General features: G+C 42.2%; 1 protein-coding gene across 2 annotated transcripts in view; it reads left to right on the plus strand.

Annotated features, from left to right (window-relative positions):
• SLC26A5 (solute carrier family 26 member 5) overlaps window positions 1-17,236 on the plus strand; it is a 29,638-nt gene extending 12,402 nt beyond the window's left edge. Inside the window, exons 7-18 of one of the 2 annotated variants that reach the window (XM_044920257.1) lie at window positions 1,332-1,414; window positions 5,863-6,010; window positions 7,228-7,341; window positions 8,159-8,236; window positions 8,929-9,024; window positions 9,242-9,348; window positions 10,437-10,506; window positions 12,410-12,502; window positions 13,384-13,491; window positions 14,367-14,567; window positions 15,361-15,415; window positions 17,052-17,236. In XM_044920257.1, coding sequence (XP_044776192.1) covers window positions 1,332-1,414; window positions 5,863-6,010; window positions 7,228-7,341; window positions 8,159-8,236; window positions 8,929-9,024; window positions 9,242-9,348; window positions 10,437-10,506; window positions 12,410-12,502; window positions 13,384-13,491; window positions 14,367-14,567; window positions 15,361-15,415; window positions 17,052-17,236 — 1,338 coding nt within the window. The remainder of the gene's footprint in view (window positions 1-1,331; window positions 1,415-5,862; window positions 6,011-7,227; window positions 7,342-8,158; window positions 8,237-8,928; window positions 9,025-9,241; window positions 9,349-10,436; window positions 10,507-12,409; window positions 12,503-13,383; window positions 13,492-14,366; window positions 14,568-15,360; window positions 15,416-17,051) is intronic. The other variant, XM_044920258.1, reaches the window with a different exon arrangement.
• The last annotated feature ends 790 nt before the right edge of the window (window positions 17,237-18,026 follow it).

Consider the following 18,026-nt stretch of genomic DNA (forward strand, 5'->3'; position numbering starts at 1 on the left):
GACGGGGATGATTTTCAAAGTCGAGGTGAAGGCCATCCGTAAAAATTGTAATATGAATCATCTCTGAGTGATGAGATTATGGAAGATTTTTCTTCCTCAAAATTTGTGTTGACTAATTGTTTTATAATGAACACCTACAACTTCAATAACCTGAAAAAATTAAGCTGTTTCCATTTTGAAAAGAGCAAGAGACAAAGTTCCCAGACTTTCTTGGTTCCTGGCGCTCCTAAGCCAAAAGAAATACCTAAGAGTATTAAGTAGTTAATACATATTTACAACTTACTACGTATTTACATCTCACGACTTAGGAACTATTGTAAAAATACTGCACATGCAATGAACTACTATATATTCTATTACGTTCTTAAATGACCACAATGGTTTATTAACAACAGTACCTTATTATTGGTTTCCTGCAGCCGCCATTACAGTGAGGGCTGGCTCCCTGCCCTGGCCAGCCCTCCTTCTCCCCTGGATGACCCACTCAGAAAGTTCGATAGCAATAGTTCTCCAAGATGAAGAAACTTGCTTCTCCTTCTGTTATTTTTTCCATTGCTCGTCAGTGAGGGCTGTACTTTACACACCTGCTGAATCTGTGCCCTGACCATCCAGGGAGGCTCACGCACAGCGGGATTCGGTGACCCCGAGTGCAGCTGAGCGGGGAGACCGCTGTGGGGCCGGTGGAGGCCTCTAACCACAGCTAGTGCTGCTGACACGGACAGGGGTCAGCAGAAAGACTGGGGGACCAAACGTACATTTTCTAATGATAGACTGTCAGTGCACCACCCTCACAGCGCCCTCTCCAGCGTCCCTTGTTCATGCCATCGTGGTGAGAAGGGCAGAGGCCTCTCCTGGAAGGTCTTAGGGCTCTTCCTGTTTGCATTCAGCTGGCCAAACACCTCCAGCAGGGAACAGAACAAAATAAAGAGGAAAGGACGCCAGGCCACGAGGCAATTTTGTGGGGAAAGAGCCATCAGGAGAAGTTAGAAATGTTAGCGGCTAACTATAATTCTCTTTCTTTCTTTCTTTTTTTTTTTTTTATTTATTTGAGAGAGAGAATGAGATAGAGAGAGAGATCATGAGGGTCAGAGGGAGAAGCAGACTCCCCGCCGAGCAGGGAGCCCGATGCGGGACTCGATCCCGGGACTCCAGGATCATGACCTGAGCTGAAGGCAGTTGCTTAACCAACTGAGCCACCCAGGCGCCCCTATAATTCTGTTTCTTAAAACTGGAAGTTGAAAGACTAGATTGTGGCTTGGCTAACAAATCGTTTGCAGCTCACGTTTGAATTTTCATCTATGAAGGCACATTTGGATTTGGGTCTGTTCTAGGTGGTGATGGGGACTGGCATTTCAGCTGGGTTTAACCTGCAAGAATCCTACAATGTGGATGTCGTCGGGACACTTCCTCTGGGGTAGGAAAACCGTTTTTATTTTAAGTAACATCAATAATCAGTAGATCTATTATTGTTTGTAACTCCTGCTTTAGTATTCTTACAATCAAAATCTCTTTTTTTCCCCCTACATATCAAATAGCTGAGGCTTTGCGTTTTTTTGGGTTTTAGCAGGTTTTTTTAAATTGTAAAAAAACACATAACAGAAAATTTACCATTTTAATCATTTTGAAGTGTACAATTCAGTATGTTAAGTATATGCACATTGTTGTGAAACGGATCCCCAGAACTTTCTCATCTTGCAAATCTGAAACTCTATACCCATTAAACAAGAATTCTCTACTCTAGCTCCCCTCCCCCAACCCCTGGCAACCACCACTCTTTTTCTCTGTATGAATTTAACTACTCTTGGTACCTTATATAAGTGGAATTCTATTTGTCTTTTTGCGACTGGCTTATTTCATTCAGCATAATATCCTTAGAATTCATCTGTGTTGTAGCAAGTGACAGAATGTGCTTCCTTTTTAAAGTTGAATGAAATTTCACTGGAGACACACACACACACACACACACACACATATATATCACCACATTTTGTTTATCCATTCACCCAACAATGGAACTTTGGGGTGCTTCCACCTCTTAGCTATTGTGAATATTATTGCTATGAACATGGTGTGCAAATATGTCCTCAGGACCCTGCCTGCAGTTCTTTTGGATACATACCCAAAAGTGGGATTGCTGGATCATAGGCTAGTTCGATTTTTAACTTTTTGAGGAACTTCCATACTATATTCCATAGTGAGTACACCATTTTACAATCCCACCAACGGTGGTATGTAGTGTTTTCTTTTGTTTCCTGTTGCTGGTTTTTAGAATCTCTCTTCGGGTGGCATAGGATTAAGAGCCAAAATAACCTAAATCTAGCCTGACACTTACTAGCTGTGTGACCTCGGGCAAGTCACTTATCCTCTTAAAGCCCCAGTCTCCACCCCTGTCAGGTTAGCACCATCATCGACTCCTGTCTCCAGGGCAGCTGTGAAGCTACAGGAGCTCGTGTGTGCACCTGGAAGCATTTAAGACATGGGAATTGGAAGTTCTACAGTTCATTATTGCAACAGATTTTCTAGTTTCGAGTCATCTCTTCTTTGCTTCATCAATCCTCTTTTACCTAACTCTACATTTAAAATTTTTTACTATTCTCCTTATGTTTGAAGGAGCTAGAATAACTGTGAGCCTCTCTTCTTACCTGATTCTGTTCCTCTCTGACATGCTCTGGCCGTCTCTGCATCTCTCTGTGTGTCTCTGTCTTTCTGTCTCTTGTACTGTCTCTTCCTCTTGCCATCCTCTTCTCTCTTTCCAGATGAGCAGAATCAGATGTTTGCCCAGATGTTGGGCATTGATGATGAACCTGGCATACTGCATCAGGCCTTGTCTCTGGTCCCATCTAAGAATCTCCCGGGGAAGGACAGGGGCAGGAGTTGCTCTTGAAGCCAGCGTCCACCCCCCACCCCAGGGCAGGTGTTGAAGGCGGAAGCAATGGATTGCCATCATGAACATGTTACTTATGATTCCATGTTAAGGAATACCCCGGTAGTAACACTTGCTTTTCTATTTGGACTTATAATTTATAAAATACTTTTATACCCACCATCTCCATTGGTGCTCACAATCACACTATTGACATATATGCTCTCCCCATTTGACACGATAAGGAAGTTCATTTATTTAAGCATGTGTTTATTGAGTGCCTGTTATGTGCCAGGGACACAGCAGTTAAAAACAAAAGCAGCCATGCAAGCACAAAAGTGCCCTCACGAAGCTTATGTTCTCCAGTGGGGGGAAGGGACCGGGGAGAATGAACAGTGAGAAGTGCTGTGAAGAAGAGGGAGGCCAGGTAAGGGATAGGGAGGGGCTGGGGTTGCTGTGTGAGGTAGGCTATCAGAGAAGGCGACATTGGAGAGACATGGATGAGGTTTAGTGGCTCACCAGTGAGTCCCAGCCTGGACCCAGAATACAGTCTTCCAATGCTCAGTTGTTAGCCGTTTCCGTTACCTCACACGTGGGTCTCTAACATAATTAGTCATGTGCTAAGCCTTCGTCTTTGACTAGGTCCAATAGACAGTTCTAGTCAATAATCACAAATAATTTGATTAAATGTGAATTCTTATGCTTAGATTTCTCCTTTTTAAAAATTCACATACAATTCACCACAGTTTCTACCCAATACCTCCCTTTTTCCCTATTGCATTGTACCCAAATATGTTGCTTTTCCTCCATGTCTGAGAGTCATGCTTCAAAAAAAATTTTTTTTTCACAAACAATGAATCATGGAACACTACATCAAAAACTAATGATGTAATGTATGGTGATTAACATAACAATAAAAAAATTTTAAGTTTTACCTTTCTATAACTTGACTACCCTTTCTGGAACTCTGCCCCAAACCAAGCAGGAAAGAAATAATGCTTTAGTAATGCTTAAATAAAACTACCTATCTATATATAATCACACTATTTATCTATGAGTCTTGCTGCTGAATAACAGCTCCAAAACAATGTCTTAAAACATGATCGGTTTGTTTGCTCACAATTCACAATCTAGGTAGGGAGCTGGGTGGTCTCCTGCTGTCACTTGGGGTCTCTCGGGCAGCTGCCGATGTCTGAAGGTGTGCCTGGTGAGCTTCACTCCCCTGTCCGATCTGTCAGGCGGAGGGCTGGAAGGAGGAGGGCTGGCAAGCATCTTCTCCCGCAGGGTGACTCCAGCAGGATAGCCAGACTCTTTTATGTGGTGGCTCAGGGAAACAAGACAGAAAAACAGGAAGTGCCGGGCTGCCAAAAGGGCTCATCCAGCATCACCCGCCCCGCATTCAGTTGACCAAAGCAAATCACAAGACCAGCCCAGATTCACCGGAGGAGACACAGATCCCCCCCGCTACACGGGAGAAGCAGCCCAGACAAGGATGGGAGGAACCGTTGGCAGCCATATTGGAACACAAACTACCGCACTTATCTATCCACACACACAAACACACACACAGGACCGTGTGTTGACTCTTAAAGGTCCCAGTCATGGCAGGATATGCTGTTTCTTGGTCTACTTTCCTTAACTCATTCCAAAATACATTCTTTTCTCCTATTCTTCTGCGCTCCCAAATCTGTTGCCCGGGCTTCCCTCCTGGCTAATGCTTCTGCAGCAAAGTGCAAGGGAAAGACAGTCAGTTTTGCAGGCAGACCTCTTGGGCTTGACTCCTTGCTCCATCTTGGGCAAATAACGTAACATCTTCAAGGATACGTTTCTTTCACCTATAAATTAAGATAATAATAGCACCTAGCTAAGAGGATTGCTGTGAGGACAGATGAGATGATGTATGGCAAGCATATGGCACGAAATGTAGGCTTAATGTTCGGATTTTTTTTTCCTTCTCCCCTTCTCTTTCCCCTACCCCTGAACTTGAAACATCCCCTTTGTCACTGTGATATGACACAGTCAGAGAAATAGGCACAGGGAGGCAGGGTCTTCATGGTTTTTGTTGTACTGGTGGCCATTTGTACATGAGCCATCGGACCTTGGACAAGTAGCTTAGTCTCACTATCCCTCATTTTCCTCATCTGTAAACTGGGGAATATAGTGGTGCCCAGCTCCCAGGGCTGTCAGAGATAAATAAGCACAGAACCTGGCACAGAGGAAGCACCTAATAAATGGTTGTTATTGTAAAAAAGAATAATATGGTATGTAAATTGATTGTTGTTATTATTTAGCCCAATGCCTTGAATTGAATCAGGTGCCTTTGAAAACCTCTAGTGCCCCTTACCTCGTACCATTCTAGGGAATCCCTATTCTGTTCCTTTAGGACAAGGGTTCCAAACTATAAGTAATGGACCACAAAAACTGGGTTCCGCATTGGTCCCTTCAGATTCCCAGGGCTACCAGGTAAGACCCAAAGAGTATAATTTTCTGTTGCTCCTTCCCCATGTTAGAAACTCACCTAAAGGGATCCTGGGAAGCAGAGACCTTACTTGAAATAACAAAGGGAAGTAGTCTGGACAGTAGTTCTCCTCTAAGACAGCCCTTGTTAACACCCTCCTTGCCCTCAGACTTTGGTTCAAATGTCTTATGCCATCTGAGCACTTTGCTGACCCTCTCTTCTTCCTGTTCTGTGTCTTACTTACACATGCCATACAGGGTGTCATGAGGTATGAGGTTACCCCTTTTCTAAATAAAATGGCATCTGATATCTGCTGATAACCCATTTGGGTAGAAAGCCAGTACTCTAGGGTTGGGCCCTAAAAAGAACCTCTCTGTGTCAAAGAAGATATTCATTCCTTTTTGCCAAACCAGAGCAAATAAGTATCCAAGCATTGATCACCTCATTTGCAGGTGATGCTCTTCTGAAATGCCCCTGTCTAGTTGCATGTTTTTTCCCCAGTGGCCACAACACTTGGGTTAAAGTCAGCTTGACTTTTCAGGCTGCTGCCTCCAGCCAACCCGGACACCAGCCTCTTCCACCTTGTGTACGTGGATGCCATCGCCATAGCCATTGTTGGATTTTCAGTGACCATCTCAATGGCCAAGACCTTGGCAAATAAACATGGCTACCAGGTTGATGGTAATCAGGTAAAAAAACCATTCATTCCCTGCAGATATTTCATTATGGTATAATCATCCTGCTGTGCTATGGAAGGCAAATGATTTAGATTTCTCTGTCTTGTTAGAAAAACTTCCATTTTGATATTGGGGGTACTAGAAACATGTATTTATTCAACACTACAATTTTTTCATTATTTATGTGCATTAGATCATCAGAGCACTGAGATACAGTTCTACCTCATGTCATGGGTGGGGTTCCTGCTAGGAAGAGGTAACCTTGGATGTGAGGCTTTCAGTTTGCTATACTCCAACAGATGTTATCCCTATTTTTTAGGCTCACAGCCTGAGAAGCAAATGTTTTTCTAGAACCATTTCTGTGAAGACTTTTCTTTGCTCATTAAACTTGGACATGTGATTCATCACTCAAACTCCACATTATATTCTTTGCCACCACTTTTTAAAAATTTTTTGAGAAGGATGGGGGGAGGGGCAAAAGGAGAGGGAGAGAGAGACTCTTAAGCAGGCTCCACGCCCAGCATGGAGCCCAATGTGGGGCTCAATATCACAACCCGGAGATCAAGATGACCTGAGCCAAAATCAAGAGTCAGCTGCATAACTGACTGAGCCCCCCCTAGGTGCCCCACCACCTCCTTTTATAACCTATCTATAGATAAGTTATTTAATCTGAATATAATGAGTCATAATTTTGGCATGACAATGTCTACTTTAAAACACTGTGTATTTCTAAGAGAAGATTAAATGCTCCACATTCCCACAAGACAGTGATCCAACCAGGAAGACCGGAAGTAGCCCTGAAAGCAGGACTCACTCACTCACTGGTCCCAGGAGGACACTGGCATGCACTCACTGAAGAGCAACAGTCCAGGCATTTAGAAGATGCCAACAGTTCTATACACCAATAACTTACTCATAACATAAATATTTTGTCCCTTTTTGCTGCAGTTTTCTTTAAAAAAAAAACATTTGTGTAAAAGAGTGGGTTTGGGAAAGTGGGGACTAGGTAGTGAGTGCAGCTTTTATCTCTGAGAGAACAAAAGCTCTAAGTGTTTTTCTCCCATCTTATTCAAGAATCCCTATTTTAAACTCATGCTAAACACTCTTGTATCTGGAAAGAGAATGAAGAGACAGCCTGTCCTGCTGAAAATGTATCTTAAATGGGCCATCGTGCCTTATTTCCTGAAGAATGACTGACTTCTCATGTGCTTTGTGTCCACATGGAAAAGGAGCTCATTGCCCTGGGACTGTGCAATTCCATTGGCTCACTCTTCCAGACTTTCTCCATTTCATGCTCCTTGTCTCGAAGCCTCGTTCAGGAGGGAACTGGAGGGAAGACACAGGTGTGTATACAACTGGCCTCTGAGGACCGGTGATTTGGGGTAGTAAATTTTAATCCCCTGATTCTATTCTGAACCCAAACAAAGCTGCTCTGTCTGAAGATTGATGCTCCAGGGAGATGTGTAGAGAATCAGAGAAAGGCATGAATGGTTGAAGCGATTCACAGGAACTGAATCTATAGGAAAGAGGTATATTCTCCAGTTAAATAGAAAATTACACAACACTCCCTGCTACCAGTAAACCTCAGAGTTCAGACATAGGATGTTGCCATGAAAGCCTAAGGCTGGGTATGGATGGTCAGGATGCCAGCACCATCCAGTAGAACTTTCTGCAGTGTTGGAAATGTTCACTATTTTGCATCATCCAGTACGACAATCATTAGACACATGTGGCCCTTGAGCACTTGAAATGTGGGAAATGCAACCAAGACCTGAATTTTTAGTTGTATTTAATTTTAATTTTAAAAATTTAATAGCTGCACGTGGCTAGGGCTACTGCATTGGACAACAGAGTCTCATTTGACTCTGCTGGCCCTTGTGGGTCTTGGGTCATTATCTCCTTTCCCTCACCCCTGACAAGGGCATTTCGGTCAGAGTTTTTAATCATTTCAGCCTCTATTTAAAAGCTATAAGAGAAACCAAAACTTCAGAAAGGGTAATGGGAAGGAGTTATAGGTTTATGTAATGGTATTGATGACTTGTTTGAATCCATATTTTCTTGACCTTTCCGCAGTAATTAACAAAAGACTAAGATCACCCTCTGCTCCGCCTCTTACTCGTGTCTTCTAAAAGCCCCTTCTGTGTGTCGTCTCTCATTCAGCTTGCAGGTTGTTTGGCCTCGCTAATGATTCTGCTGGTCATATTAGCCACCGGATTCCTCTTTGAATCATTACCCCAGGTGTGTAGTTTGGACTTGGTGTGAGGTGCTTCCATGTGTAGAGATTTTGCTCTTTTGTTTGTTTATATTTTTGTGGCCATCTCATGGGTTTTTACTGTAATGCTATCAGAGCGGTATAGGAAAGGGCCAAGGCTGGGACCAAGATCCCACTCCACAATCTACAGTCCTGCCCCACAATCTGGGACCTTGGGAAAGCCATCTCAGCATCTCTGGGTCTCTGTTTCCTTATCTGCAAAGTGGGGGTTTGGACTGATTAATCTCCAAGGTCCCTTCTCTCTTTGATCTTCTATGACCTTGTACTTCCATTAAAAATCTGAGATGGCCTTCACTCCGAAGACATATGTTTGCCCATCTATTTAATGTAGCAGAGATCAGGGACAGTATAGAGGAGGGAAAATCATAGTGTAGGAAGACCGTGGGTGAAATAATTCCTTGAGTACCAAGTTTAATTCTGAACCTCTTGACCACCATGCAGGTTTGCTGCTAGGATATAAGCCTGGTTTTCCAAGGCCCATTTTAGCTAACCGAGTCCTGATAATCCAGGTGTTTATGGCTCCACATGTACCATCACGGCTACGTGGGAAGTGAGTGGGGAGAGGATGTGGGGAGCGCAGCAGGAGGACAGTGAGGAGCCAGCAAAGGGGGCTCTCTGTCCGCAAGAGGAGACGCATGCATGCTGTGCTCTGTTTCAGGCTGTGCTGTCGGCCATTGTGATCGTCAACCTGAAAGGAATGTTTATGCAGTTCTCGGATCTCCCCTTTTTCTGGAGAACAAGCAAAATAGAACTGGTAAGTAACAAAGATGATTGTTAGGTTAATATGCCATTGCGACACATGGATGAGTGCTGGTAAAAATGTGAGAAAGATAAGTTAGTGCAGTCGTTTGTTATATGTAGTATCTAGTCAGGCAAGGTTAGGTACCATGTGTGTGTGTATGTGTGTGTCAGACAGACCCTTAGGAAATTTCTAGCATGATTCTACATAAAGCTTTCTGTCTTTCTTGTAGACCATCTGGCTTACCACTTTTGTTTCCTCCCTGTTCCTGGGATTGGACTATGGTTTGATTACAGCTGTGATCATCGCTCTGCTAACTGTGATTTACAGAACACAGAGGTGAGTGTACAGATTGGGATGGATGTGATTGTCCTGCCTGAAATTGCAGTGTTGACTTTAAATATATTGTATTTGTCGACAGACACCACTAGATTGTGAGCATCTTGATTGGGAAGGCGATATTCCCAGAGTCCAACGCCGGGCATATAGTGTGTATTCTCTGAAAGCTTGTTGAGGGAATCCGCCCAGAAAAACAGCTAACGTTCATATCATATATTCTAATTCACAAAGCACTGGTGCATACCTGCTAGGAAGCACCAGGGCATTGTCGCAAGTCCATGGAATGTCAAATCAAAGACCTTGAGCCCTATTCTGGCTTTGCCGATCCCTCTGACGTTGAACAACTCACTCCACTAGGCCTCAATTTCTCATCCACACAACAGCATAAAGAAGCCTCGTGTGTAGGATATAATAAGGTAATATGAGGTGCTCAAGCACTAGTATCTGTCATTACAGGATTCAGTTTGAGCCAGACTGTCCTATAAAAAGAGGCGGGCTCTCCAAAAATAATGTTTAAAATCTATTCAAACCAAACTTAAGAAAACTTCCATGCTAATGAGATTTTTTTTTGTTTTCTTCCCACACCTTCAGTTGACTACCACCCCCAGGAGTCAGAGCCTCTTATTAGAAACCAAAAGAAAATCTCCTCCCCTGCTTTTGAATAAGAGTAGGAAGACAGTTCTATTGAGTGGATGAGAATTTGAGTTACACATTCCTTGGCATGGCTTGAACTCCGCAACATTCACTTTTGCCCCTATTTTTAAATGCCTGAGTCTTTTGTCCTGACTAGATTGTGTGGTGTGCATGTGTGTGAGAGAGGTGTGTGTGTGTGTGCATGTGTGCATGCATGAAGAGTATGTGGATGTGTGTGTCGTGTATGTTTGGGACAGGGTGTGGGCATGTGCCAGGAATGGCCCTGGGAATGTGATCCATGTGAAGCCCTCTGCAAATGTTCCATATAAGGATCACGTATTCCTGAGTTCACTAGCAAGTCCATACGTGACATGTAAACACGCAAAACCTCCTGTTTAAATCACATACTGGGCCTCAAAACAATGGTATTTTACACCCTGTCCCTCTGTCTTTAGTCCCAGCTACAAAGTCCTTGGGCAGCTTCCCGACACAGATGTGTATATCGATACAGACGCATATGAAGAGGTAGGACTTTTTTCTCATTTTAAATGGTGGTAAGCCAAATAAATAAAATCTTTTAAAAAATAAAAAAATAGGGGCGCCTGGGTGGCTCAGTCGTTAAGCGTCTGCCTTCGGCTCGGGTCATGATTCCAGGTCCTGGGATCGAGCCCCGCATCGGGCTCCCTGCTCGGCGGGAAGCCTGCTTCTCCCTCTCCCCCTCCCCCTGCTTGTGTTCCCTCTCTTGCTGTGTCTCTATCAAATAAAATCTTTTAAAAATAAATAAATAATAAATGGTTGTAAGCATATCATGGGATCGGCTGACTAAATTTTTTACACAGGACAAAAAGCGGGGCTGAAAAGGAGGGAGGTGTTGCAGTCAGAATGAAAAGCCTGACCTGGAATTAACTGTCTGGATTCAGTTTTAGAGTTTATACTCTACATTAATCACTCAACCTCCTAATATTTATTTTTCCTCTGTCTTCAATAGGGATAAATAGATATTCCTGGAATTAAAGTATATATTTACCAAATACTGAAACTGAGAGGATGGTTTATACATGCGTGATTTTATGCCTTCAAATTCCCTTGATTTTGAATATCCTGAGGGGGCATCTGGGAGACTTGTACAAAACCTTTTTTAGCTTCGTCTTATGTATCATATGACCTCACTGATATGAGGAATTCTTAATCGCAGGAAACAAACTGAGGGTTGCTGGAGTGGGGGGTGGGGTGGGAAGGATGGGGTGACTGGGTGATAGACACTGGGGAGGGTATGTGCTCTGGTAAGCGCTGTGAATTGTGCAAGACTGTTGAATCTCAGATCTGTACCTCTGAAACAAATAATGCAATATATGTTAAGAAAAAAAAAAGAAGAAGAAGAAGGTAGCGGGAGGGGAAGAATGAAGCGGGGGAAATCGGAGGGGTAGACGAACCATGAGAGACGATGGACTCTGAAAAACAAACAGGGCTCTAGAGGGGAGGGGGTTGGGAGGATGGGTTAGCCTGGTAATGGGTATTAAAGAGGGCACGTTCTGCATGGAGCACTGGGTGTTATGCACAAACGATGAATCATGGAACACTACATCGAAAACTAATGATGTAATGTATGGGGATTAACATAAGAATAAAAAAATTTAAAAAAAATTAGCTTCGTCTTGTAAGACTGATGAATCACAGACCTGGACCCCTGAAACAAATAATACATTATATGTTAATTTAAAAAAAAAGGAGTCAGACACTTAACTGACTGAGCCACCTGGGTGCCGCCCTAAATAAAGTTTTATTGGAACACACACACACACACACAAGAATTTTTCTCAAAAAAAAAAAAAAATCAGCTTAGCCTCTTTGATTTGCTTTATGTTTGGGAAGAAATTCTCAGATTTACTATAAGTACTGGGAAATGAGACTGGTATTAGGATTGTTCATTTTTCCTCCTTCTAAAGAATTATGTGCTGGATTTGTCACTTCCAAACTGCATTCTAAAGTTCCTTGAGGCTTCCGGGTAAAACATTCACTCTGTGGAACTTGGGTCTGTTTCAGCTCCTGCCTGCCTTCCAGGAACCAACCAACATAACCTCTCTTCACTCCATCTGCCTGTTCTTCATGGTCTGAGGGGCAGCCTCCCCTCCCTATCCGTTTTCTTATCTGTTTGTAAGTTTTCGGTTCCTTCTTTGTGTTTTATGGTGACTGTGAAACAAAGACTCTTAAAAGAAATGTGAAGATGTGCATATTAAATGCTTTCTTCTCAGACCTCCTTCCTCCAGGGCACCAGTAGGTAGGCTAGAGTGACAGAATTTTATCTAAACACCATAAGAGGGCCTTTAGTGACTTATGCATTGATTTTCAGGTTTGAGGAGGGAGGCGGGTGCAGTTTCGACTCTGAAATATTTCCATGTGTTAAATTCACTAACATTTTATTTTTCAGGTGAAAGAAATTCCTGGAATAAAAATATTCCAAATAAATGCCCCAATTTATTATGCAAATAGCGACTTGTACAGCAGTGCTTTGAAAAGAAAGGTGAGTCACAAGAAATTGATGATTTTTGAGGGGACCTGTGGATTGACAGGAATGTGAGGGACACTTAAATGTCTTGATATACCTTTTATACTATTTCATTCTCTCCCCCTTGGTAAAATACATAAAATTTACCATTCAGCAGATGGAATGAAGTAACATTCACGTTGTCGTGCAACCAACACCACTAACACCACTAGTCATTCTCTTTTATCACGTGCACATATTACCTTTTCAAAAAATTTTTAAGAAAAAGAGTGAAAAAATAATTTTAGGTGTCTCACTCTTCGGATCATGTGGGTTGCTTTGGTCGTGATTAAAATTGGACCCCACACCACCCAGTTTATAAGAAAACCTGCCAGTCAACCCACAGAGTCTCTTAAATATAAGAATCTGAGAGTACATTTGAAAAATACTCCTTTAGGGTGCCTGGGTGGCTCAGATGGTTGAGCGTCTGCCTTCGGCTCAGGTCATGATCTCAGGGTCCTGGGATCGAGTCCCGCATCGGGCTCCCTGCTCCTTGGGAGCCTGCTTCTCCCTCTGCCTTTCTCTCTCGCTCTGTCTCTCATGAATTAAAAATAAAAAAAAAAAAAAATCTTTAAAAAAAAAAAAAAGAAAAATACTCCTTTAAAAATTCTCTTTGATACTTTAGTGTATTCACTGCTGCATCCTGCTGAATGCACATAAGAATAAGGAGAGTTACTCATGTTCCTTTAATGAGGGAGTAACTCAGCTCAGGGGGCCTGAGGGAAAGGTAGAGCAAGAGGTGGGGTGATAACTTGGCATTGAAAACAGTCCAGTGGGGGAGATTTGAAGATTTATTGCATTTGGGTGGGTTTCTGGGTGCCAAGAAGTGATTTTGCGTGTATTGCTCTTCTGTAAAGACTGGAGTGAACCCAGCACTCATAATGGGAGCAAGAAGAAAGGCCATGAAGAAGTATGCTAAGGAAGTTGGAAATGCAAATGTGGCCAACGCAACCGTTGTCAAAGTGGTGAGTGGTCTCTTCACTGTAGCTTTCCCTTCTCTACTTGATCTGCACCGCCCCCCACCTTCATTCATGATTGAAGTCTTAACACAGCAGGAAGCCGCTAAAATAGGAAAGCTTAGAAACAGTCGAAGTATCCTTTATATATTAAAGATACATGATAAGGTCAGTTATGAGAATGCTTCTGAAAAAATTAAGGATATGAGCCCCAGAAAACATTGTTTAAAAAAAAATAAAGATCACACAGTAGTACCTTAATAAATTGTACCATGTACCATGGGTACTTTGTCATAGATTCATTCAGCTGATAGTAAAAAACAAAACAAAACAAAAAAACCTCAGGCTGGATTTTGCTGTTCAAGCTTATGGTAACTTGTGGCCGTGCTGAAGTTAACAGAACTGTTTTAGAAGTGAGGAGAAATTGGATATGATGACTAAGGAGAGTGGATTTTATTAGACAAAAACAAGAGGAAGAAGAAAAGAAAAGAAACTGAGCTAAAACTGAGTATTATGTACACATCCTTTTTCTGTCACATTACAAGGCGGGGTATGGCAGATATTTTAGAAGAGGTCTGGTGGAGTCAGTAATTTGAGAGTATGGGAACTAATTTTCCCTTATAAATCTTTCTCAGGGGTGCCTGGGTGGCTCAGTTGGTTAAGCATCTGCCTTCCGCTCAAGTCATGATGCCGGGATCCTGGGATTGAGCCCTGTGTTGGGCTCCCTGCTCAGCGGGGAGCCTGCTTCTCCCTCTGACCCTCCCCCTGCTCATGCTCTCTCTCTCTCTCTCAAATAAATAAATAAAATCTTTAAGAAAGAAATCTTTCTCAGAACCAACACGTGCACTGTTCATAGGCTTCTGGTTTGGTTTACCCATTGACAGGATGCAGAAGTAGATGGAGAAGATGCCAGGAAGCCTGAAGAAGAGGATGATGAAGTAAAATATCCCCCGATAGTCATCAAGAGCACATTCCCTGAGGAACTGCAAAGATTTATGCCCCCGGGGGATAACATCCACACCGTCATTCTGGATTTTACGCAAGTCAACTTTATTGACTCTGTTGGCGTGAAAACCCTGGCTGGGGTAAGCATCATCTTATGAGTCATTTCGTAGATCTGTGCCATCAGTAAAATCAGAGAGTTGAACTAGGGTCCCCTTTTCAACTCTTAAAATTCTTCTTTGTTTTTGGTGGGTTTTGGTTTTTTTTTCAACTTTTGATTGTGGAAAATTTCAAAAGCATACCAGAGTAAAGAGCACAGTGTAATGAATCCCTGTGTAAGCACCGCCCCACTGCAACAGCTCATCAGCCTGTGGGCAGTCCTGTGTCATCCACCGCCCCCCTTCCCGCCGTCCCCTTCTCTGACCCGGAAGCACACTACAGCCATTGCCTCTTTGTGAATATTTCAGGGTATAGCTCTACAAGGAGAAGATTCTTTTACCAATCAGTACCATAACCCAAAATTCAACAAGAATTCTTTGATGGCCTCATTATCACTGTCCATATAAAAATTAAGAGAGGGCGCCTGGGTGGCTCAGTTGGTTAAGTGACTGCCTTCGGCTCAGGTCATGATCCTGGAGTCCCAGGCTTGAGTCCTGCATCAGGCTCCCTGCTCAGCAGGGAGTCTGCTTCTCCCTCTGACCCTCCCCCCTCTCATGTGCTCTCTCCCAAATAAATAAAATCTTTTTAAAAATTATTAAAAATTAAGAGAAATACAAATTAGTTTTAAGTGATTAGCTCAAAATACGTAATTATTGAAGAGAAGTAGCTCAGGTGAATGCACTAGCCTCTTGTGTCACTAAATATATACTGGTAGAAAGAGACTTGCCTTGGGCCCAGAGTCGAGAGAAACTAAACTTTATTTCAACATTATTACAGATTGTAAAAGAATATGGAGATGTCGGTATTTATGTGTATTTAGCAGGATGCAGCGGTGAGTACACTTCTAGAATGGGGAGAAGTTTTAACATTTTGGTTTCGTTTCTCTCTTTTTTAATAACTTTTTAAAAGTTTGGAAATATTTTCCCTTAATTTTAGTTTCTGGCAGCAAGGAAAATTATTCAGGGAGGGAAGGGAAAAAATGAAAATTATTCTTCTGAAAATCACTCTGAAGCTAGCTTTGAAATTAGTCACTCACAGGCACCCCTGTCCCTGGGCTATTTTGGCAGGCCTCCTGACCTGGACTTGGAGGGAAGGAGCTTATAAACCATTGTTCTGAGCTGGTACATTTTTTAGTAATTATTTAATGGCAGCCCTAAGCATAGTTCTATACAATCATTTAGGTTTTTCCATGACAACACCTGCTATTTTTGCTTTATAATAAATTTTGGTTGAAACAGTGCCTGAAAATGAAATCTACATAAAGGCATCGCTTTTCACCAGCCAGGATGGCAAAAAGGAGAAATGTCTGACAGCATGCTCCGTAGGCACACTCTGGGAGCACAGGGACTCTCCGACATTGCTGGTGGGAGTGCAAAATGGAACAGCCTCAGTGGAGGGCAGAGCGGCGTTATCGTTCCCAATTACAAATGCACTTTACCCTTTAACCCAGCAAGTCCAGCAACGTGCCGCACATACTCAAAATGACACGTGTACGTGGTTAACCATCTATAAGCAGTTGCAGAAACTGGTTACTGTCTATAAAACAAAAGACTGGAAAAAATGTCAAAGAAAAGGGACCAGTTAAATAAATTGGGTACATCCACGCAATAGAATATCATGTAGTGGTAAAAAAAAAAAATTAAGTACAAACAAAATCCAGAGTAATACATATATATATATATATATATATATATATATATATATATACCGTGCTAAAGAGATACTTTTGGGTAAGAAAAGAGGGAAAAATAAGAATATGTATTTGTATTTACTTATATTTCCCTAAAGAAATACTGAAAGAATATGCAAGAAAATAATTTCCTGGATAAAGAAAATGTGATGTGTGTGTGTATGTGTGTGTGAGAGAGAGATATACTGATATATACTACACTCACACACTCACACACTCACTGGAATATGACTCAGCCATCAAAAAGAATGAAAACTTGCCATCTGCAATGATGTGGATGGAACTAGAGAGTATTATGCCGAGTGAAATAAGTCAGAGAAAGACAAATACCACATGGTTTCATGTGGAATTTAAGAAATAAAACATAGGGGAAGAGAAGGAAAAATAAAAAAGAGAAAAGGAGAAAGGCAAACCATAAGAGACTCTTAATGGGGGGGATGGGGTAATTGGGTGATGGGCATTAAGGAGGGCACTTGTTGGGATGAGCACTGGGTGTTATATGTAAGTGATGAATCACTACATTCTACTCCTGAAACCAGTTTTACCATATATGTGACCTAGAATTTAAACAAAAACTTGAATTTAAAAATTGAAATTAAAAAAAAAAAACAGAAAATAGTTTCCTGCTACTACTGGGGTGTGACATTGTGGGGACGGGATTGGAGTGACACTTTTTACTCTGTCATTATAATATTTAAGCTATATAAGAGTGCTAATTTTTTTAATGTTCAAGACTGATACCCAGAGTGTGGACTGATTTTCCTTTCTTCTTTTGTAGCACAAGTTGTAAATGACCTCACTCAAAATCGATTTTTTGAAAACCCTGCCTGGAAGGAGCTGCTGTTCCACAGCATTCACGACGCAGTGTTAGGCAGCCAGCTTCGGGAAGCGCTTGCTGGGCAAGACGCCTCGGCCCTCCCTCCCCAGGAGGACTCAGAGCCCAACGCCACTCCAGAAGCATAGATGAAGAACTCAGCCGGGATGGGGTATGCGCCTCTCGTGGAATCAGTCACTGTTACGCAGTTTAAGTACTAGACACTAGATTTTTTTTCCCTAAGGGTCAATACTAGTAGTCAAGGCTTGATTTGGAGAGTGAATGACACATAGCAAGATGTATCTTACTTGTGTTGTTTTTTTTTATTGAATATTTCAAAGATAGACTGTCGTCCTCTTGCCTGCATTTCTTGTGCAGTGACATTTTTTTAAATTTAAATTCTATTAGCCAACATATAGTACATCATTCGTTTTTGATGTAGTGTTCAATGATTCATTAGTTGTGTATTACGCACAGTGCTCATCACATTACGTGCCCTCCTTAATGCCCATCACCCAGTTACCCTATCCCCCCCCTCACCTTCTGCAACCATCAGCTTGTCTCCCCAGAGTTAAGAGTCTGTCGTGGTTTGTCTCCCTCTCTGATTTCTTCCCATTTAGTTTTCCCTCCCTTCCCCTGTGGTCCTCTGTGCTATTTCTTATGTTCCACATATGAGTGCAACCATATGATAATTATCTTTCTCTGCTTGACTTATTTCACTTAGCATAATACCCTCCAGTTCCATCCATGTCGATGTAAATAGTGGGTATTCATCCTTTCTGATGGCTGAGTAATATTCCACTGTATATATGAACCACATCTTCTTTATCCATTCATCTGTTGAAGGGCATCTCAGCTCCTTCAGCTATTGTGGACATTGCTGCTATGAACATTGGGTGCACGTGCCCTTTCTTTTTACTACATCTGTGTCTTTGGGAT

The sequence above is a fragment of the Neomonachus schauinslandi genome, chromosome 12 (assembly GCF_002201575.2).
Source record: "Neomonachus schauinslandi chromosome 12, ASM220157v2, whole genome shotgun sequence".
In the NCBI taxonomy this organism is placed as follows: Eukaryota; Metazoa; Chordata; class Mammalia; order Carnivora; family Phocidae; genus Neomonachus; species Neomonachus schauinslandi.